Raw genomic sequence first — 23,405 nt, forward strand, 5'->3', positions numbered from 1 at the left:
TGGTCCAGTTCACATCAGACTGGGACGGTTAAGTCTGACCCTCCTGCTCTAAATACTTAACTCTATGGTCCAGTCACTGTTTACATCCACACTAATACTCGGATCATTGTCTGATTTATGGAGTTATCAGATGATTATTGATCATGTAAACAGTCTAATCTGGTCTGTTTGATCAGATCACAGCAGTAATCTGATTAGAATCAATCAGATTAACACACCTGGGTCTGTCCCAGTGCTCCCATGTCTTCATCTGCATGTATACTGACTTAGTTCTGTTACGTCTTGCACATGTGTAAAAACTATTAAAATCGTACAGAACAGAAGTTCCGTAGTTCACCATGAGCAGAAGACAACAACAGGAAGCTGGGTTCTACCATCACTACATACGTAACGTACGTACTCTGACAAAAATCTGATGAATGGAGCATCTACACCAGAGTTTATGACTGATCACCTTTCCAGTCCGTGTAAAAGCATTCGAGCTGATAATTACATTTATCGGATTACTTCCAGTTCTCAGAATTCTCTGATCATTAAACGGACTCAGCGTGTCCCAAAGTAAACCCACTTACCAACGACAACCTTCTCTATGGACGCCAAGGCCACGTCATGGTCTCCTAAAAGCACCGGGTCTGCATTGTCCTGCATGAATCCACAGAAAAACAGATGCACTGAGCAGGTTCACTGTTAGAAAACACAGTCATGAATACACACGCTCATCAACAGGGTCTATTTACAACAGTCTTTACAGCACATGGGGTCGCCTGAAAGTTCTAGTAATTGATAAAAAAAAGAAAAATAATAAATTACTAATAAAAATATTTTTTAATGATTCAATATACATTTCATTAGAATTAAAACACCACACAGTTTTTCGATAAAAATCCAGTTCAAATAAAATGCAGGATGTAACATCTGAGAGGACAGATCTGGATTGACCTGATCATGTGACCGCATGCGTTACTACAGTTCAACCCGCCCGGACACAGTCCAAACCGAACAGAGAATGGAAAGGTTTCTTCACCCGTCTGGCCCCGCTACGACATCTAAGGGAATAATGTCTCCATTTTGAATGTCTGGGGTCGCCAGAAATTTGTGGTATTAAAATGTGGGTCAGGAGTAAAAAAGGCTGAAACTAGGGATGTAACAATTATCGGTATAATGATCAATGGCGGTAAAATTCCAGACGGTTAGTATTACCGTTTAAATTCTAATTATCATGATAACTGTGTTTGATTACCGCACTTTTAAGGGAAAAAACCCTATGTAAAGATCTGCTTTTATGTCAAATATTTGAGTATAGTTTTAATTTATTACAATTTTCATTTTATATACCAAAAATTTGGAACCAATATTCACTTTTAAAGTCTTTGGAAAGGTTTGTTAAGCATCTGTGTGTTATTTATGCAATAAATAATACACATTTTTCAAATCAGATTTTATATTTTTTTTGTGTTTTCTGGCCTTTTAGGTTTTAATAGTAGGTTAAAGTGAAAAAAATAACAGACAGATGATACAGATCAGGGGTGTCAAACTCATTTTAGTTCAGGGGCCACATTCAGCCCAGTATGGTTTCAAGTGGGCCAGACCAGTAAAATAATAATGGTGAAAAAACTAAAATGAAGTCATGATAGTTATTACAGTACATCTACAAAAATCTGAATAACATGAAAGACTGGAAACATCTTAAGTAAAACAAGTGGAATTTTAACAATATTCTGCCTCAGACTGTTAGTTTATCATTTACACATGTGCGTTACAACTTACATTACAATTACAAATGCACAAAACATTTAATAACAGGCAGAATATTGGTAAAATTGCATTTACTTATCTTAAGACATTTTGGGTTATTCACAATTTTTGGGAAAAAAAAAAAAAAGTTTGTTAATATAAACATTTTCATGTAATTTTACTTTTTTTATGCTAAAACAAAGAGACATTTTGCTGTTTTCATTATTTATATGTTTAATATGATAGTATTTTAATGGTCTGACCAACTTCAGATTTAATTGGTCTGTATGTAGAATCTGAATTTAAATCATGTTGACATCCTTGATTGTTCATATCTTCAGTGTAATTTTAGCATTTCACAAATTCATCCAACAGGCCAGATTGGACCCTTGGGCGGGCCAGATTTGGCCCCCGGCCACATGTTTGTCACCTGTGATATAGATGAAGTTGTGCTGAAAAAACAGATCCCATACATGGGTATAGTAAACATTTGTTTATATAGTATATAAAGGCAAAATCACAAGGACTGAAAAACGGACAAAATAGACTCAGACCATTAAGGGTTAATATCTGAATGTTTCTGCAACAGAAGGGACATTGTGCCGATTATTTTATTTGTTTTTTTTAAAATACTGTACAACTTGCTTAAATAATTTCAGTGTGTGTATAAGTACTTTTTGAACATTTTGAGCACAATTTCAACAATACCACCATAATAATGATAACCGTGATAATTTTGGTCACAATATGATATGAAATTTTCAGATGGTTACATCCCTAGTTGGAACCACTGCTTTACAACCTCCCTTTGAATCCTTTATTCCTCGTCTATCACAGTGTGGTCATTCCAAACAGACCATAATACCACAGACAGACAACATGGAGCGTCCAGTATCCTGTGAAACTAACAGAATGACTCACGTCAGGTTTGGGGCTGTCCTCAGGCACAAAGGCCACTCTGAAATGTGTGCAGAACAGCGTCCCGGACAGCCAGCCTCTTCCTTCCCTGGACGTCAGCTTCTTCCTCACCATCACAGCTCTCTGAAGAACACACTCACCTACAGAGAACAGGGACGACAGCCGTTAGGACGCACAACCCATGTGTCGAAAATATCAGTGTTCTATAAGACTCTGATGGAGACACTTATCTTATTCAGACAGTCGTCCACCTGTCATTTACACAGTTAAGTTTACAAAAACATGTCCAATAAAATGGTGCAGGTCTGACTCAAAGTCCTAATAATTATCTATATTCTGTTCTTTTACTTTGTGTCAGTCTAATTCTGGTTAAATCCATCTATTTTAGTTCAAATGCAGTGAATCATCAGTTAACTCAGGGGTGCCAAACTCATTTTGGTTCAGGGGCCGTATTCAGCTAAATTTGATCTGCAGTGGGCCGAACTAGTAAAATAATAACATAATAATATATAAATAATGTCAACTCCAAACTTTTATCTGTTTTAGAGGAGAAAAAAGTAAATTTACATTATGAAAAGGTTCCCATCTGCAAACTACCCTTTCAAAAGATGTGAATTACATGAACAAACTGATAAAATAAGTGTAATTTGAACAATATAATAATAATATATAATATAATAACTTATAGATCACAGTGGATCTACACAAAATATTTAGTAACAGGCAGAATATTGTTAAAATTGTACTTACTTCTCTTAAGACATTTCAGGTTGTTCATATTTGTTCAGGTTATTCACATTTTTTGTGGAATTATACTTTAAATACATGAAAATATTTACATTTACAAAGAGAAAAATTTGGAATTGTCATTATGGCCAGAATACAAAACCTCCTATCTGAAGAAATCAATTTTTTCAGGAAACAAAAAAACGTTTAGTTTTGTTATAGTATGGTCTTTGTTAAAGATATCCAAGCATATTCTACTGTTCTCAGACTCTCTTTCTGTATTATGTGTTAACAATACATACTAGGTATTTATGCCTCCCAAAGTGCAGTCCATTTAATGTGAAAACTCAAAATCTAAAAATTTGCAGATAGGTTTTGTTTTTTGGCCATAGTATTTTACTGGTCCTGTCCACTGGAGATTGAATTGGTCTGAATGTGGAACCTGAAATGAAAGGATTGTTAATATCTTAGTGTAATTTTTGCATTTCATAAATTCATCCCAGGGGCCGGACTGGACCCTTTGGTGGGCTGGATTTGGCCCCTGGGCCACATCTTTGACAGCTGTGCTCTAGAGGGTCTGTGGATGCGACGGTGCGTCCTGACAACATGTGAGTTTTCAGATGACGTGTCAGAAGGCGGAGCCTCGCTGAAACTATGTTTATATTAGTGTTTAAAGTGCAGATGTCAAACTAATGGTGTTCAGTCTACGGTGTTAAAGCACATGTTAAAGCCCAGTTCAAACTGTCCAAACTGAATGTTCGGGCCATAGTGTCACTGTGTTTGGTGTGTGTTCTGCAGGTACAGACACAAAAAACAGGCCTCTAAGGGAATTTAACTACAAACAGGAAGAAAACATATGACTGTGTTTCTATTGGTGGAAAAGTGCATCACATGGACCAATCACAGACGTCCATACTGTGTGTAATCTAACTACTCTAACTGTGTGTAATCTAACTACTCTAACTGTTATACCTTGTCATTTGCATCTGAGATCAATTTGCACTGAATCTGTAATTCTAGTCACTGAAAAGGAGGAGAATTGGATTATTTCCCCCGATTATTTTATTAGGTTATTATTTAATTATTTATTTCTACATTATTTGTGCACATTTTGTACACGGTTGAATAAATGTTCTAAACTGTTCACGTTTGTGTAATGAACAGGATCTGATAATACATTCAACCACCATTTACACACCCTGTTATTATTTACACACCCTGTTTATATTTACACACCCTGTTTATATTTACACACCCTGCTTTTATTTACACACCTTGTTTGTATGTACACACCCTGTTTATATTTACACACCCTGTTTATATTTACACACCCTGTTTATATTTACACACCCTGTTTTTATTTACACACACTGTTTATATTATTTACACACCCTGTTTTTATTTACACACCCTGTTTATATTATTTTACACACCCTGTTTTTATTTACACACACTGTTTATATTATTTACACACCCTGTTTTTATTTACACACCCTGTTTATATTATTTTACACACCCTGTTTTTATTTACACACACTGTTTATATTATTTACACACCCTGTTTTTATTTACACACCATTTATATTATTTTAGACACCCTACTTATATTTACACACCCTGTTCCTCTGTTTCTGCCTGGTACTCTGCTTGGACAGTAAACATAACAGGATGTGTAAAAACAGAATGACGTTCCCTGACAGTGGAGCGCTGGCATAAACAACAGTATTTCCGTAGTGGTCTGAAGTCCAGCGGGTTCACTGATTTATCTGTGGAAGTAAAGGCTGCTTATGGATGCACATTCTCAGGTCTGGGACTGAACAGGGGAAGTCAGCAGCAGGAAAAAAAACAGCTGGTATTGTTGTATTGTGTGACAGTAACGGACTGTTGTGAACTGCATGTCCTCTGGGTGGGCTGGTCTGGTCTGGACCCACAGACAGACCCTTCCACAGAGGACAGAGGTCCCACATCTGCTGCACTGGACTCAAACACATGACTGATGGACACTCTTCTGTCCACCACCAGTCTACACTCATTTCACTTCAGTATTAAACCACAAACAGGAAACTAGGAGCTGGCCACGCCCCCTTGGTCAGTCACTGCTGGTTGGTTTTACTGTCAATAACCGAGGTTCAGCCTCAGTTAGTCTGAGGTAGAGCAGGTCATTTTTAGTCTTCACAAAAGCAGTTTCTTTCTGTCCAACTGTCAGACTCACATCAGAATAATCTAAGAGTCTAAGTCAGAGGTGTCAAACATGCGGCCCGGGGGCCAAATGTGTCCCACCAAAGGTTCCAATCCGACCGCTGGGATGAATTTGCAAAGCACAAACATTCCACAGTCCAGGCTGTGGAACTCATTTTAGTTCAGGTTCCACATACAGACCAATCTGATCTACAGTCAAATAATAACAGCAGAAGAACCGACAAAAAACAAGGACTGCAGATTTTCTACTGGGTTTGATGTGAAAAAAAATCACATTACACTATGCATATAAATAATGACTTCAAATTTTTGTCTTTGTTTTAGTGCAAAAAATAACATTAAATTATGAAAATATTTACATTTTCAAACTATCCTGTAACAATAAAATGTGAATAACCTGAACAAATGTGCCCAACCTGAAATGTCTGTATTAAATTCAGCCCAATTTGAACTCTTTTCTTCCTGTTCCTCAGTGTTTAGTGTCTTTGTAGATCTGATCCAGAATGCACATGGACTAATGAGAAGCTGAGGCAGAATATTGTTAAAATTGCACTGATTTTTCTCAGGAAATTTCAGTTTTTTCAGGTTATTCAAATCTTTTTTTGTTTGGATAGTTTATAAAAGGAAGTATTTCCATAATTTAATGGGGCTTTTTTCGCACTAAAACAAAGACAAAAATTTGGAGTTGTCATTATTTCTAGGTTATTCTGTTATTATTTGACTGGCTCGGCCCACTGCAGATCAAATTGGGCTGAATGTGGAACCTGAAAGAACATGAGTTTGAGAGCCCTGGTCTAAGTGAACCTGGTCTAAGAACCTAAACCAGGCTCTGAGTTTGAGTTCAGCTAGGGATGTAATGATTACCGGTATAATGATAAACAGCGGTAAAATTGCAGACGGTTAGTATTACCATTTAAATTCTACTTCTCATGATAACCGTGTTTGATTTCTGCACTTTTAGGGGAAAAAACCCTATGTAAAGATCTGCTTTTATGTCAAATATTTGAGTATAGTTTTAATTTATCACAATTTTAATTTTATATACCTAATATTTGGAAGCAATATTCACTTTTAAAGTCTTTGAAAAGGTTCATTAAGCATCTGTGTGTTATTTATGCAATAAATTATATACATTTTTTAAATCAGATTTTTTTTTATATTTTTTGTGTTTTCTGTCCTTTTATGTTTTTATAGTAGGTTAAAGTGAAAAACTAATGGACAGATGATATAGATGAAGTTGTGCTGAAAAAACAGATCCCAAACATGGGTATAGTAAACATTTGTTTATATAGTATATAAAGGCAAAATCAAAAGGACTGAAAAACAGACAAAATAGACTCAGACCACTAAGGGATAATATTTAAATGTTTCTGCAACAGAAGGGACATTGTGCCAATTATTTTATTTGTTTGTTTGTTTTTTTTAAATACAACTTGGTTAAATTATTTCAGTGTGTGTATCAGTACTTTTTGAACATTCTGAGCACAATTTCAACACAGTCCAATCTGGCCCCCGGGAAGAATTTATGAAATACAAAAATAACACTGAAGATATTAACAATCAAGGATGTTCAAATCATTTTAGGTCAATTCAATCTAAAGTGGATCAGACCGGTGAAATACTATCATAATAACCTATAAATAATGAAAACCACAAATTTTCCTCTTTGTGTAAAAAAAAAAAGAAAAAAAAAAGTTAAATTACACAAAAATGTTTACATTTACAGACTAGCCTTTTACAAAAAATGTGAAAAACCTGAAATGTCTTAAGTATGTGGAATTTTAATAATATTTTACCTGTTACTAAATGTTTTGTGTATTTGTAGATCCACTGTGATCTGTAAGTTGTAATGTACATGTATAAATGATAAACTACGGATAAACTAATATTATTAACATTGCACTTATTTTTCTTAAGAATTTTCAGGTTGTTCATATTTGTTCATGTTCTGTTCAAGTACAGTTCGTAGATGTAAACATTTTCAGTATGGAATTTTACTTTTTTCACTCAAAAACACACAGAAAACTTTGGAGTTGACATTATTTATCAGTTCTCATCTTATTTATATTCTTTTACTGGTCTGGCCCACTTTAGATCATATCAGGCTGATTGTGGAACTGAACTGAATGAGTTTGACAGCCCTGTTCTACAGTGTTTTTACCGTCGATACTGGGGTTCAAGAACAGACACATGGACTTTTCACCAGAACATTAGGATATCACAGCACTGACCTTTTGGATTTCAAATAACAGTTGTAAATCATCCGATAAATGTTTGTGATATGACTGTGAGGTCAGCAGTGCAGTGGAACTAAAACTAACAGAACCTGAACAGCTCTATTTGGAACTCTTTAAACACCACATGTAGAAGCAGCTGAGACCGAAGGGTTAACTTGAATCCACCGCCTCCATGAAGGCAGAGGAAAAGGACCTGCATCAACCGTCCTGCGTCTGAAAGAACTCAACTGACGCTCCTCGCCCATCTGTGAGCAATGAAAGCCTCATTTTCTCTGTTTTCTTCTTTTCAGTTTATTGTGTGACTCACTGGGTTCAGACCCGTTATGAACACTTCACAAAAGCAGCAGGAGTTATTCACTGGGGTTAGGGGTGGGGTTAGGGTTAGGGGTGGGGTTAACCCTACCCCAGATGTCTACTGCTGTTCTATCCTTTACTGTCTGCTGCTGCTGACGAAGCGACTGTTTGCACCGAATTCCATCTGATCATGTGACCAAATATTGCTGCTGAAGCTCCAGTCTATCATCTGTTTGTGGGATATTCTTTATTGTTTGTTTTGTATTTGACTGTTTTTACTGTGTTTTATTGTTTGTTTATTGCAAACACTTGTCCCTTCAAGGGACAAATAACAAAGTTGACATTAGAACGATGAGTTTTCCTTCTGTATCGTCCCCCATGTCCCCCATGTCCAGAACATGTCTCTGACCCGTCTGTAAACGGTACCATGTGATCAGTTCAACGTCACACCATTCCCCAAAGGTCAGTGACCTTCACATCCACATCCCATCACTGATGGGCTTCACCAAACTTTACAAAGGCGGATATTTGTGTCAGAACAGACGACAGTGAGTCTGTCTGCGATTCCAGGACAAAAGTTCCAAAAACAAACCGGGAGAAAAAAGTCTGACAGCACACGCACACTTCCCTCCTTCAGGAACACAAAGCTTTTGTCAGCCAGACGGCAGGTTTCCATGGCAACAGTGTCCAGGTTGAAGGAGCTGTAAGAAAAGGGCCTTTTTGTCCCTGACAAACACATGATACGCTGAATGTTTGACTGAGACACAGGGAAAGACTTCTGAAACTAGAAAAACATTCTGAGGAAACTCCAAATTCCTTCCCTGCACATGTGGAAAGAATAAGTCCAGCCCTCCGACTGAAACAGGAGCGTCTGCGCAGAAGAGTCCTCCTGGTTTACTGAACGAAGCAGGAAGGAGGCGTTTGGAAACATCAAACACCTGTTTATACTTTGAATAAAAGAGGAAGGAAGGCTGTAATCACAGCCTCTGTTTCCAACACCATCATCTGCACATTTCACAGATGCCTTTGAGTCTGAGGGCGTGGACGTCATTGGGCTCATTTCAGCCCCAGAAGCCAAACCCTCAGCCCGACTTCAACCTGAATTCAACCTGACCATACATGATCTGACCTCACATTTGAGAAGCTCAGCGCACACAGTCCAGCCTTGAGGAGAGCTGGAATTTAAAGGGACATTCTGTGGCTTTAGTGTGCCCAGAGTAACTGCCCCCCAGGGCTAAAGGAACTGAAACCAGGCCTGAAGGCCGAGTTGAGCCAGTCCCAGGGACCAGGCAGGAGCCCACCAGAGGCCTCAGGAGTCCAGCGGGGGGCCTCAGGGCCCGTTTGGTTTGGAGGACTTGGTTAAAGCAGGTGCTTGACACCTGAGTCTCCAGGACAGGTGAAGGGCTTTACCAGACACTTGGTTTAAATTTAATTCCATGTTTTATCTGACGTTCCACAGAAATGACCCTTTCCTTACCTGTTACTGTTGGACAGTTCGCTGAACCTGAGACAGGACATGTTCATACTTCCATATGTGCTGGTGTAAATGTCTTCACCTGTGAACTATTACCACCCCTGTCCAAAGTCTTCGCTGTCAGTTTTAGGTCTGTATGGTTTTTACGGCAGATGCAGTGACCGTCTTATTAGGGCTGTGTACCAGGTTCTCAGGGTTAAACCTTCAGTAGTGTTCCCTTCTGGACTCTGGGAATGAATGGAAACAGTCCCATGTCCATGGAATTAGACATGCATGGGACTGTGTATGGACAGGTCATTCCAGGATTAATACACACTTTGTCCTCTGAGAAAAAGACAACACCTCAGCCAAATGGAATGGGAGTGTTCTGACCCACAGAGGAACAAGAACAAAAACACTACAATGAACGCTGTAAGATCAAAGCAAAAAGCTGAAGAATCTCATTCCACTCAAACCCACAGTCACTTTGATGTGAAGGTTCCAGATGCAGTTATGATAGAGAATGGGAACGTCACACAACACCAGGCTGAGGTAAAGAGGGCGAGTTAAAGCCGTTTAAACATGAGCTCCTGCAGACCATGAAGACCAGGCCTACGTCTATCATGTCCACTGTGCAGAGGATGAGAGCGTTTGCATGTGGAGCTCCAACTGGCCTGTCTTTGGACCCGTGGACATAAATGTAGGCCAGTGGACCAGTGTTTGTGTTGGACCTTCATGTTTCAGTGGCTCCTGTTGATGTTGGGGTCAGTGACGTGGACAGAAGGAGAGCGCTGAGAGGATCACAGCTCAGAGCTCAACCACAGGCTCCGCCCCCTCCTCCACTCACTGGGTGGAACAGTAAAGATCAGAGGTTCCATTAGAGCACAGGTGTCAAACATGCGGCCCAGGGGCCAAATCTGACCCACCAAAGGTTCCAGTCCGGCCCTTGGGATGAATTTGTGAAATGCAAAAATTACACTAAAATATTAACAATCCTTTTAGTTCAGGTTCCACATTCAGACCAGTTCAATCTAAAGTGGGCAGGACCAGTCAAATACTATCATAAAAACATTGAAATAATAACAACTCTAAATTTTTCTCTTTGTAAATGTAAATATTTTCATGTATTTACACTAAAACAAAGTATAATTTTGCAGAAAATGTGAACAACCTGAAAAAATATGAACAACCTGAAATGTCTTAAGAAAAATAAGTACAATTTTAACAATATTCTGCCTGTTACTAAATATTTTGTGTATTTATAGATCCACTGTGATCTGTAAGTTATTATATTATATATTATTGTTATTATATATTATTATAATACTGTTTAAATGTAAAAAATCATTTTGGTTCAGGTTCCACATACAGACCAATGTGATCTACAGTAAAAATAACAACACAATAACCCATAAATAATGACAACCACAAATTTTCTTTGGGAAAAATGATGTAGAAAAAATGTAAGTGAAAAAAAGAATATTTCACTAAAAATATTTACATTTACAAAACTATTTTTTCACAATAAAATGCAAATAAATACAGAAATAAAAACAAAGATGAACAACCTGAAATGTGCAATTTGAACAATATTCTGCCTGTTCCTAAAAGTTTGCTGCATTTATGGATCCACTGTGATCTGGAGTTGTGTTAATAATAACAGATGGAATATTGGAGATATTGTTCAAATTTTAGTTCCAAACTCCAAAATTTTAATAATATTCTGCCTGTTACCAAATGTTTATGTAACGCTGTGTGTAAATGTACATGTAGAAATAAGAAGTCGAGGTATAATATTGTTAAAATTGCACAAATTTTTCAAACGAAATTTCTGTTTTTCAGGTTTTTCACATCTTTTCTGTAAAATGTAAATATTTTCATAATTTAACTGGGTTTTTTTGTACTAAACAAAAAGAAAAACTTGGATTTGTCATTATTTACAGGTTATTAAGTCATTATTTTACTGGTTCTGGCCCACTGCAGATCAAATTGGGCTGAATATGGAACTGAACCAAAATGAGTTTGACAGCCCTGTTTAAGGGCAAGGTGAGCTTTGGCCCTCAACTAGACCCATGTCCACCTCATTCTGGTTTGGTCCAATATCAAACATCAGACCAAAGTTTTCTACCTTATGGTTTCTTCTCTGGATACTCCCATATTTGTTATAGTATCAAAAGATGTTCCAGCTACACAACAGTTTACAGATCTTACAGAAGTTAAAGGTCCTGTTCAGACTTTATATCTGATCTGTAAAAGTCTCATTTTTCTATATCTGTAGTCCACAGTTTAAAATGAGATTATCTTCACCAAATTAGGTTCTATCCAAATGCTATTTCCATCTTCACTGGTCCCTGGTGTACTGGACTGATTTACGGCAGACTTATGTCACTATGACAACAACACACTGACCGGTAGGGGTGTAAGAAAATATCGGTTCTACAATATATCACGATATTTCATTTCACAATACTGTATCGATATTAAAAAGTACTGTATCGATATTTTTAGGTATTTATTCTAATGCAGAAATTGTGGAGGTTCATTTTAGTTATTTGTTTTTCTTTTTTGTTTATATCTTATTTATTGTTATTTAACACTGTTTTATTAAATAATGGTTATTTCAATCATCCTAAAATAATTTTTTACTGTCTGAGAGGCAGATGGGAGTTCCTTTGTTGGGACTGAACTAAAATAATGTTCTGATGTTAGTTCTGAACAAGTAGAATATGAACATTTGAACAGGATTTGAAAGTATAATATCTGTAAAACATAATTTCAGTTTTAACACAGGAACATTTTGTGATATAACATCAGATCCTGTTGTGATCAAATAAAAATGTGTTTAGTATTTGTGCAGATTTCTGGTGTAATTCAATGCTTCCAGGAAATAATCTAAACAAAAAAAAAAAAAAAAACAAAAAAAAAAAAAGAAACAATATAGCTTTTTTAACAGTATCATGATATATCGTGATATATCATATTGTGATCCTAGTATTGTGATTTGTAGCATATCACCAGATTCTTGCCAATACACAGCCCTACCGACCGGCAGAGTTTAGTAGAAAGAAGTAAGATGAAGGAGTGAGGAGTCAGATCTGTCCTTGAACTAAACAAAGGGATTAGTTGGATTTCTGTAGTTGTACTGGTGGACTCTGGAACTGGAGCTGGACTGGAACAAAGAAACACAAAACTAGAGGGTCGAGTGAACGAGCCCAGACTAAAACACAGATAAACCTGTGCATTGAACCCATGGATAGAACTAAGGAGAGAGTTAAAGGAACTAGCGGCATTGTACCTGTGGTGCCATTGTACGATAGCATGAGAGGCTAAAATCTCCCAGCATACCTCACAACATTTGAATACGGACATAAAACTGTGCCTAGTAGATAGTCAGATAATGTTTCTATTCATCTGGTGAGTTTGGCGGCGATCTGGCCTGTGAAGGCTGAAGAAAGCTGTACAAACGCCCTCCTGTGCTGCAACATCGACCAGACATGGGACAGACACAGAACGTGTTTTATAGTAAGATGAAAACACAGCTGCAGTTGTCCCTCTGCCTTCTCCACAGGTATAGAATGCTTCTGTTCTTCTTTACTAGCTCGATTCCTTGGAATCGTTTGCCTGCCTCCTTAACGATTCTGCTTATCGATTCCGCCTTCGTTGTGCATGCGTGATGATGTCATGCGTACGCTGCATTGTTTTGGTCAGAACGTAGCCAACATGGAGTTGAGGCAGAAACGGTCTAAACAGACCACACCAGGTCCGAACAGATGACACCAGGTCCGAACAGACCACACCAGGTCTAAACAGACCACACCAGGTCCAAACAGACCACACCAGGTCTAAACAGACCACACCAGGTCCGAACAGACGACACCAGGTCCGAACAGACCACACCAGGTCCAAACAGACCACACCAGGTCCGAACAGACCACACCAGGTCCAAACAGACCACACCAGGTCTAAACAGACCACACCAGGTCCGAACAGACCACACCAGGTCTAAACAGACCACACCAGGTCCGAACAGACGACACCAGGTCCAAACAGACCACACCAGGTCCAAACAGACCACACCAGGTCTAAACAGACCACACCAGGTCCGAACAGACCACACCAGGTCCGGACAGACCACACCAGGTCCAGACAGACCACACCAGGTCCAGACAGACCACACCAGGTCTAAACAGACCACACCAGGTCCAGCTGAACACTGTCAAAGCTTCCATTTCTTCTAAAGGGTGGAATCCCTCCAGTCTGTTCAAACATTTGTCCACAGCATGGGATTCATTTACAGGAATGTCATGTATTTGATTCTCTATTTCACGACGCTTGTGAATGTAGCGGCAGAGTGAACACTGGGCCCAGTTCCAGTTCTGGTGCAGGTAACAAACGTCGTATCCCCTCAAATACAAGTTTCCGAAGGTAGGGGAAAGGAAATGAGGTGCACAACAGCGGGAAACGAGTCGAGTCGAACTGGTTCCACTTAGTGGAAATGCGGTAATAGAGGAGTTAGTAAAGCGTCTTTAGTTTCACTTTCACTGCACCCCAAGCCCCACCCCCCCCCACCCCCAAACTGGGCCTGGCGTCATCTGTTCTTATTATTTGTTCATACTGTATATGTTATATTTTCTGTGCAGATGGAAATATAAAAGGCAGTTAATGCAAACACACCCGTTTGTACTCTTTTATTCCCTCACCCAATGAGAATTGATAAGAGAATCGATAAGGAATCGGATCAATAAGCAAAATCGATAATGGAATCAGAATCGTTAAATTCTTATTGATTCCCGTCCCTATTTACACAGATGCATTGGAACATTAGACTGGACTCTAGTGTCTGTTGGTAGCTCAGTCCAACACTTTGGAAACACTTGTGTGTAAGCCACAGGGCTCCTGAACCAACCACTGTCCCTCTATAACAGCCCAAAGAACCTTCCAGAACATGCTAATTTAAACTGTTTGTGCCATTTTGTAACATAAACACACTAAACTGTAAACAACAACAGTCTGATGAAGTCACTGCTGGACATTCAAACTAAACTGCACTTGGTTTTTGAGGTAGATTTCAATAAACATGAAAAGTAAAAAAATAAATACAGAAGAAAATCTGAGTGAAGAAATGTCTGTTTCAGATCCTCCTCCAGACGGACAGAACATTCAGCACATGACTGTGGTTGGTAGTTTGTTTGGGGATAAACCAAACCACTTCCATATGATGTTAGTGCAGTTCTTTTTAGGTCAGCCATGACTCCGCTGCGTTTGTCAAATCCACCTGATGTGGACGTGAACCTCCGTGATGCGTGTGTCTCCTATAGCTCCGCCCACAGCTGTTGAATCCTCCATGACTCCATCAGGTTCTAGACCACAAGTGTCAAACTCCGGTCCTCGAGGGCCGCTATCCTGCAGGTTTTAGATATTTTCCTCTTCCAGCACACCCGGTTCAATTAATGATCAGCTCATCATCCTGCTCTGCAGAAGCCTGAAAATGATGTAACGGCTTCCAGGTGTGATGGAAGAGGGAAATATCTAAAACCTGCAGGATACTGGTCCTCAAGGACCGGAGTTTGACACCCCTGTTCTAGACCATTCCACCATGTCTGTGCTTTGTGGGATCGTCCACACGTTCTAATCCAGGGCTGTCAAACTCATTTTAGTTCAGTTCCACATTCAGCCCAATATGATCTCCAGTGGGCCGGACCAGTAAAATAATAAAAAAGTAAAATTACATTATGATAATGTTTACATTTACAACGTTTAGTTAAAAATCTGAATAATGTGAACAACTTGAAATGTCTTAAAAAAAACAAGTGCAGCTTTAACAATATTCTGCCTCTGTTCATCATTTACACATGTGCATTACAACTTTTATTACAATTACAAATACACAAAACATTTAGTAACAGGTAGAATATTGATAAAATGGCATTTACTTTTCTCAAGACATTTCACGTTGTTCAGATTTGTTCAGGTTATTCACATTTTTTGTTAAAAAGATAGTTTGTTAATATAAATATTTTCATGTAATTTCACTTTTTTAAACTAAAAAAAAAAAAGATAAAATCTGCAGTTGTCATTATTTATAGGTTATTATGATAGTGTTTTTCTGGTCTGACCAAATTGAGATCTAACTGGTTTATATGTGTCTGTATGGAACCTGAAATAAAATGATTTTTACACTATTGATTGTTAATATCTTCAGTATAATTTTTGCATTTCAAAAATTCATCCCAGGGGCCAGATTTGGCCCCCGGGCCACATGTTTGACACCTGTGTTCTAATCCTTCACCATCTAATATCGTCATATCACACAAACTATGTGGAACAGTGGATACAACCAAGTCAAGTGAAGCGTCTTTATTTGGATTCAGTGGAGCTGGACTTCCATCCAGGACGGTCTGTGAAACAGCAGCAGCTCAAACGGTGGATTCTGCGACAGCGTCCACTGAAATGTGAAGCGTCCGGCTACAGTCGATGGATGCTCTGGTCTGTTGTCCGTCAGTCGACAGCGCTGATGCTGATTGACAGCTGGTAAATCCTGCAGTAACATTAGCCTGGAGGGGACTGTGGACTGCTCTGAAGGGGGGACTGTGGACTGCTCTGAAGGGGGGACTGTGGACTGCTCTGAAGGGGGTCCAAGCCCCAGCCCCAGCCCCAGCCTCAAACCCCCCCCCGAAACAGGTACATGATCCACCCGACGGCCGTGTGTTGGACCCGTCCTGACCCCTGGGCCTCCTGCAGGTTGGCTCAGTTTCTGCGGTCACATGACAACACGATGGAGGACGGACACAAGGCCACACCCCTCTGACTGTGTGATGTGCAGCAGGTCTTTGAATGCACCACTGGGACCACGCAGACTTCACTGATTCAACACAACCGACAGAAACAACAGCGTCCAGTTGGTAGAGAAGGTGTTTTTACAGACAGGTGTAAAGAACTGTGAGTTAGGACAGAGGACAGAGAAAAGAACAAGATTTAAGACAGAGGACAGACTCTGGGTTTGACAAAGAGACCAGGACACAGAGAAGGACCGACAGTCAACACCAGCAACAGGAAACAGGGCAACTGGAACACAACTGCATCTACACACAACTGGAACAACACACAACTGCAACAAAACTTTAACACAATTGTAACACACAACTGTAACAACACACAACTGTAACACACAACTGTAACAAAACTTTAACACAACTGTAACAACACACCACTGTAACAACACACAACTCTAACACAACAGTAACAACTGTAACACAGCTGTAACACCACACAACTGTAACACAGCTGTAACACCACACAACTGTAACACAGCTGTAACACCACACAACTGTAACAACACACAGCTGTAACACATCTGTAACAACACACAACTGTAACACAGCTGTAACACCACACAACTGTAACACATCTGTAACACCACACAACTGTAACACATCTGTAACAACACACAACTGTAACACAACTGTAACACCACACAACTGTAACAACACACAGCTGTAACACATCTGTAACAACACACATCTGTAACACCACACAACTGTAACACATCTGTAACAACACACAACTGTAACACATCTGTAACAACACACAACTGTAACACAGCTGCAGTTTGGACTGTTTTCCTCTAAGTCGTCTTCACTAACTGACTTTGGTTGGATGTGGACCTTGTGTCTGCTCATGTGTCCCAGTAGAACACAGGTTCTCATGGACCGCTGTGGTTCTAATCTGCCTGGAATGGAGGTGTGAAAAGGAACAGTACAATGGAGCCAGCAGAGAAAAAAAAAAGGACAGCCGGTCGACATTTCCCAGTGAAACGTTACAGGCTAAGAATAGGAAGTGTGTGTTATACAGAGGATGGAAGACAGTGGACAGACATGAACGACTGGAAAACAAATGAGACTGAAAAAGGGAATGAAGTCAGTCTGTTCATACACAACACTGTATGAATGTGCACAGAACCTTCAATATAAAGCAGCACATAAATGAACTCAGGGGGACGTTCTGTCCGATCCAACAGAGACACTCGGAAACGTCACCATGTGCTGTAGTGGACAGCTCCTGTTCTTCAGCCTCATACTCAGAGGATCCTGGTTATTAATCAGTCTAATAAAGTCATTAACTGAGTAGGGCTGTACTGGTGCACCGGTTTGGACCGAACCGTTTGGGTTCAGGGCCTTCGACACAATACAGAGGTGTACCCAAAGAATACATGCCGACCATGTGAAGAACACTAATGTCATATTCAAAATAAACAAACAAACAAAATAAAGGCAAACACTGGGGAAGCAGGGTGGACCCAGATAGAACCCATGAACAGGGGTTCCCCTACATTCAGTCTACAGTGGTGCTACTGCTGAAGATGGGTCTTTAAGGGTTAAAGGTGGACGTCTGGGTCTTTAAGTGTTAAAGGTGGACGTCTGGGTCTTTAAGGGTTAAAGGTGGACGTCTGGGTCTTTAAGGGTTAAAGGTGGACGTCTGGGTCTTTAAGGGTTAAAGGTGGACGTCTGGGTCTTTAAGGGTTAAAGGTGGACGTCTGGGTCTTTAAGGGTTAAAGGTGGACGTTTGGGTCTTTAAGGGTTAAAGGTGGACGTTTGGGTCTTTAAGGGTTAAAGGTGGACGTTTGGGTCTTTAAGGCTTAAAGGTGGACGTTTGGGTCTGTAAGGGTTAAAGGTGGACGTTTGGGTCTGTAAGGGTTAAAGGTGGACGTTTGGGTCTGTAAGGGCTAAAGGTGGATGTTTGGGTCTGTAAGGGCTAAAGGTGGATGTTTGGGTCTGTAAGGGTTAAAGGTGGACGTCTGTGTCTTTAAGGGGTAAAGGTGGATGTTTGGGTCTTTAAGGCTTAAAGGTGGACGTTTGGGTCTTTAAGGGTTAAAGGTGGACGTTTGGGTCTGTAAGGGCTAAAGGTGGACGTTTGGGTCTGTAAGGGCTAAAGGTGGATGTTTGGGTCTTTAAGGGCTAAAGGTGGACGTTTGGGTCTGTAAGGGCTAAAGGTGGATGTTTGGGTCTGTAAGGGCTAAAGGTGGACGTCTGTGTCTTTAAGGGGTAAAGGTGGACGTCTGGGTCTGTAAGGGTTAAAGGTGAACAAATTCGTCAGTTGCTTGGTTGGGTCTTGATCCCGTTAGTATTGAGGCGTGTCCACACTAGTCTAACAGAGGAAAACCCAGAGGAGCATAGGGAGGCTTCGGATGCCTGGACAGATTATTAAAGCTAGGCTTACATTCTGTTCTCGGTGGCACATGGTTTACCCGAAATGTAGTGCACCGTTAATGTAAGAAATTTGAATATGGAGAAAAAAATGTCCAAAATCCCATAGCGCATTATGTTTCGGACAAACGGGGCTGTCGTGGACCCCAGGAACATAAACCTAGTTTAAGATAGCGTATGTGTCATGATTACTTTAGCTCGCTAGCTAGTTAGACACTATCGTCATAATTCTACCGTTTTCATCCATCGCCGTTTATCAGACCACCAGACTAATTTTACCACTGGAGGTGGTTGAAGGCTATATCTAGTCTCTAGCTATTTCTAGGTAGCGGGCTAGTGCTCGCTAAGGAAACCGGAAGCCGTTGTGTGGATGTAATCATTAGTGACTTGTCTGCAGCCGATATTGTTTTGGGTTAAATACCAATCTCTGAGAATTGAGTCTTTTGTGCTTATCCGATAAATCAATTAGTTATTAAAATAATCTACAGATTAATTGATTATTAAAATTATCGTTCATATTCATGTTAGCTAACAGGGCTAAAAGGACAGACTGATAAATGTGTTGGACTCTGATGTCAGACTAAAGTAGTGGATACAAGCACGAACAAACACACCACGATGGTAAAGATGTGGACAGCAGCAGATGTGTCGGTACCATTTCCACTGTGGGAGGTAGATGACCTAAAACGTATTCACACAGGTCCTGTTCCAAATCAAAGCCGGGTCTAGTGCGATAACTTGACCTTACGTGAACCTGTGACTGTGGGATTCCCCAAACTCCTCCATGTTGTAAAGGTGCCGTGGTCTGGGCTCCAGGAATGCTCGGTCTACTGTATTCTACTACAGACTGGAGGGATGAAGCTCAACGCTGTTCGCTGACATTTGCAAACTAAAGCATATTCTGACAGTGCAATAGTTCGGATTTGGAACGGAAAAGCTTTTCTTTTGACACAGTTGGAGTTTTACTGTTTGATGTCTTAAACCAGGGCTCTCAAACTCATTTTCTTTCAGGTTCCACATTCAGCCCAATTTGATCTCCAGTGGGTCGAACCAGTAAATAATAACAGAACAACCTATATATAATGAAAAAAAAAAACCTCATTGTTTTAGTGCAAAAAAAACAATTAATTTATGAAAATACTTGGTTTTAGAAATTATCCCAAAAAAATGTGAATAACCTGAGAAAACTGAAATTTCTTAAGAAAAATCAGTGCAATATTAACAATATTCTACCTCAACTTATCATTTCTACATGTGCATTATGGATCAGATCTACAAAGACACTAAACACTGAGGAACAGGAAGAAAAATTTTAAAACTGTGCGTAGTTTTCTTTAGACATTTCAGGTTGTTCATATTTGTTCAGGTTATTCACATTTTATTGTTTCAGGACAGTTTGTAAATGTAACTATTTTCATAATTTAATGTTATTTTTTGCACTAAAACAAAGAAAAAATTTGAAGTTGTTAATTCTAGTTTTTTTGGCATAATTCAAGATTTTTTTACTTAATTGAAGATTTTTTTGGCTTAATTCAAGATTTTTTTCATAATTTCATGTTATTTTTTGCATTAAAACAAAAACAAAAATTGGAAGTTTGTATTATTTATAGGCATAATGTAATATTATTTTTCTCACATCAAAGCAAGAACAAAATATGGAGTCATTATTCTTTGTCGGTTCTTCTGCTGTTATTTCACTGTAGATCATATTGGTCTGGATGTGGAACTTGAACTAAAATGAGTTCCACAGCACTTTGTAAATTCATCCCAGGGGCCGCATTTGGCCCCCGGGACGCATGTTTGAGACCCCTGTCTTGAAGTGTTGTGAGGGAGTTGCTTTTGTTTACATGACAGTTCCAAAGGACTAAAATGTTCCAGTGTGATGGTTCTGGTTCTTCTAACCCGTTACAGCCGACCCACATGACAGCCTTAACAGATGCTACCCCAACATCAAATGGACGGCCTTTAATGTGTGAAATAAGGCCGACGGTGCCCATGTGACTGGGATCTGACCTGGTAGGCAGCGCAGTCCAAACACATCTCGACTCCTGGCGTTCACCCCACTCTGACTCAGCATCCTCTCCTGTGGAAAAACACAGCTGCCATTAAAACAGTGCACAAGGTTTTTACTGAGGACTGACTGATAATCAGACCCCAAATTCAACAGATCCACACTGTTGGTATAGAGGGTCTGCACATATGTCAACCCCCCCGCCCCCCCAGGCCACGCCCCTCTCAGTCAGACTGAGTGTTTTAAACCAACCTGTTCAACATGACAGAGTACAGCAGTAAACACAGCCGGAGAAAAGGAACATGGGAAATCTGAAATTAAATGAAGGACAGTTGGACTGGACATGGATCTGAACGAGCTACCAAAGAACAAGTGGTCCATGAACACTGACATGTGGACACAAATGCAGGATCCAGACCTGATCCAGGGGGGAGGGGGTCAGCGCTATTTGGACCTGAAACTAATATACATGGTTTCATCAGGACTGACAACCAGGGTCCAAAACTAGGGCCCAGAACCAGCTGATCCAAAGGGTCCAAAACTAGGGCCCAGAACCAGCTGATCCAAAGGCTCCAAAACTAGGGCCCAGAACCAGCTGATCCAAAGGGTTCAAAACTAGGGCCCAGAACCAGCTGATCCAAAGGGTCCAAAACTAGGGCCCAGAACCAGCTAATCCAAAGGGTTCAAAACTAGGACCCAGAACCAGCTGATCCAAAGGGTCCAAAACTAGGGCCCAGAACCAGCTGATCCAAAGGGTCCAAAACTAGGGCCCAGAACCAGCTGATCCAAAGGTCATTTCCAGTCGAGCGTGGACTGACCCCAGTGAATATATGCAGGATCTACTGGGACTGAGCAGATTTACTGAGTCTAGTTCAGATCCAGTCCTTTATCCAACACAGATACTACTGCTGTGGACCAGCAGGGACTTTATGGTTGTAATATTATGATATTGTTCCCACCTGTTTTTAAATTAACACATTATTCTGATCCTATTATGGCTTTATTGTCAGAATATGAAAACTTTAATCTCATAAACGAATGACATTTTTGTTAAATTATGAGGTTTTCTTATAACTACAACTTTATTCTCGTTACATTGTGATTCTTTTTGTATTCGACTTTATACTCATAAAATTACAGGTTTTATCTCCATATTTCATGACTTTATTCTGGTAGTGACCAGTGTTTTTCTTTTCTTCTGTGGTCCTAATACTCTGTCGTAGCTTTATTCTGCAGTTCCTCCGTATTTGTAAAACTAGGTTGGCCTCAGTTTCAGTTCGTTTACTAATCATGTAGGAGCACAAGGTTCACAATCACAAAATGAGACAAAAACCATGAAAGATCTGATCATGAAACCAAGAGCTGCACTAAGAAGGAACGTTAGCCAAAACAATAGGTCATTTCAGGTCTGACTGGACCCAAAAATACAGCATCAATGAATGTTAGCTGACACCAAACAGGATCCACAGATCTAAGTTTGGGTTCCTGGATTTGTGGATCCATCTCCTTCTCTTTTCTTTGTCTTTCGGTGTCTGTAAAACGATAGCTCCCACTGCTTTAAGAACCTGAAAATACAATCAGTCTCACAACAGTTCTTCCCCATTTTTGATTCAATATTGTTCTTCAGTTTAGACAGGATTGAAGCCAACACTGTCACTCATCTCCCTCTTTCTGACACTCAGTGGGCGGAACCACAGTGACTTCTGCTAGGGGTGACGTCACATGCAGACCCTGTATTAGTTCAACAGATTTGATAGAAAAAAGCCTGGTTTTTGTGTGGAGCACACAGTGAAAACAGAATCATGTTTACTTCATCAATGACAAGATTCAGTTCAAAATGTGCAATCACCTCAGTCCTAGATAGAACACCAAAAGTCCTAACACCACTGTCCAAACCCTTCATTTTTGTTAGGTCTGTAACTTGCCGACATTTTACAAGTGGTGAGTAAAATTGGAATCAACCCCCCCGGTCATTATTATAATAAACCATCCTGTCTGATATGAAAACTGCCAATACTACTGAGCATTAAATTACATTTTTTTATTCAAGTCAGCTTAAAGGAAGTTCAACACGGTTTGGTGTTGTACATGTTCAGTATCAGCCCATACATTTAGGAACGTATTTGTAAAATTATTATTATTATTATTATTATTATTATTATTATTATTATTATTATTATTATTATTATTATTATTACCTCTGCCAGGAGGTATTGTGATCACTTTACTTTGTTTGTTTGTTAGCAACTTTATGGGAAAACTCTTCCACCCATCTGTTCCAAATCTTCCCCACAGATAGGCCTAGGTCCTGGGACCAATCCATTAAATTTTGGTCCCAGTAGGCCAAAGTTCAAGGTCACAGCAAGGTCACAACATCACAATTTTCAATCTGTCATCATTGAGCAATTTTCAAAAATTCATAAAAAATTCAAAACGACTTGATCAGCCTCCAGTTGGATCCACCTGTAGCTTAGAACAATATCTTGTATCTGGAACTAAATTGTCCACATCCACTGTGGAATGTGGACTCTGTGGACATTTACATTTAACATTGAAAATCCCATTTACCACACATTTAAAATTAGAACTCAACTAATATTGATTGGAATTGAATATAATTTGACAAACAC

General features: G+C 39.6%; 1 protein-coding gene across 1 annotated transcript in view; it reads right to left on the reverse strand.

Moving 5' to 3' along the window:
* Positions 1 to 23,405, reverse strand: part of mtmr11 (myotubularin related protein 11) — a 65,617-nt gene that overhangs the window by 31,149 nt on the left and 11,063 nt on the right. The window contains exons 2-4 of the mRNA XM_030158897.1: positions 20,778 to 20,847; positions 2,656 to 2,792; positions 573 to 642 (exon numbers count right to left, since the gene is read on the reverse strand). Of these exons, the coding sequence (XP_030014757.1) occupies positions 573 to 642; positions 2,656 to 2,792; positions 20,778 to 20,847 (277 nt within the window). The remainder of the gene's footprint in view (positions 1 to 572; positions 643 to 2,655; positions 2,793 to 20,777; positions 20,848 to 23,405) is intronic.

The sequence above is a fragment of the Sphaeramia orbicularis genome, chromosome 16, assembly GCF_902148855.1.
Source record: "Sphaeramia orbicularis chromosome 16, fSphaOr1.1, whole genome shotgun sequence".
Taxonomy (NCBI): Eukaryota; Metazoa; Chordata; class Actinopteri; order Kurtiformes; family Apogonidae; genus Sphaeramia; species Sphaeramia orbicularis.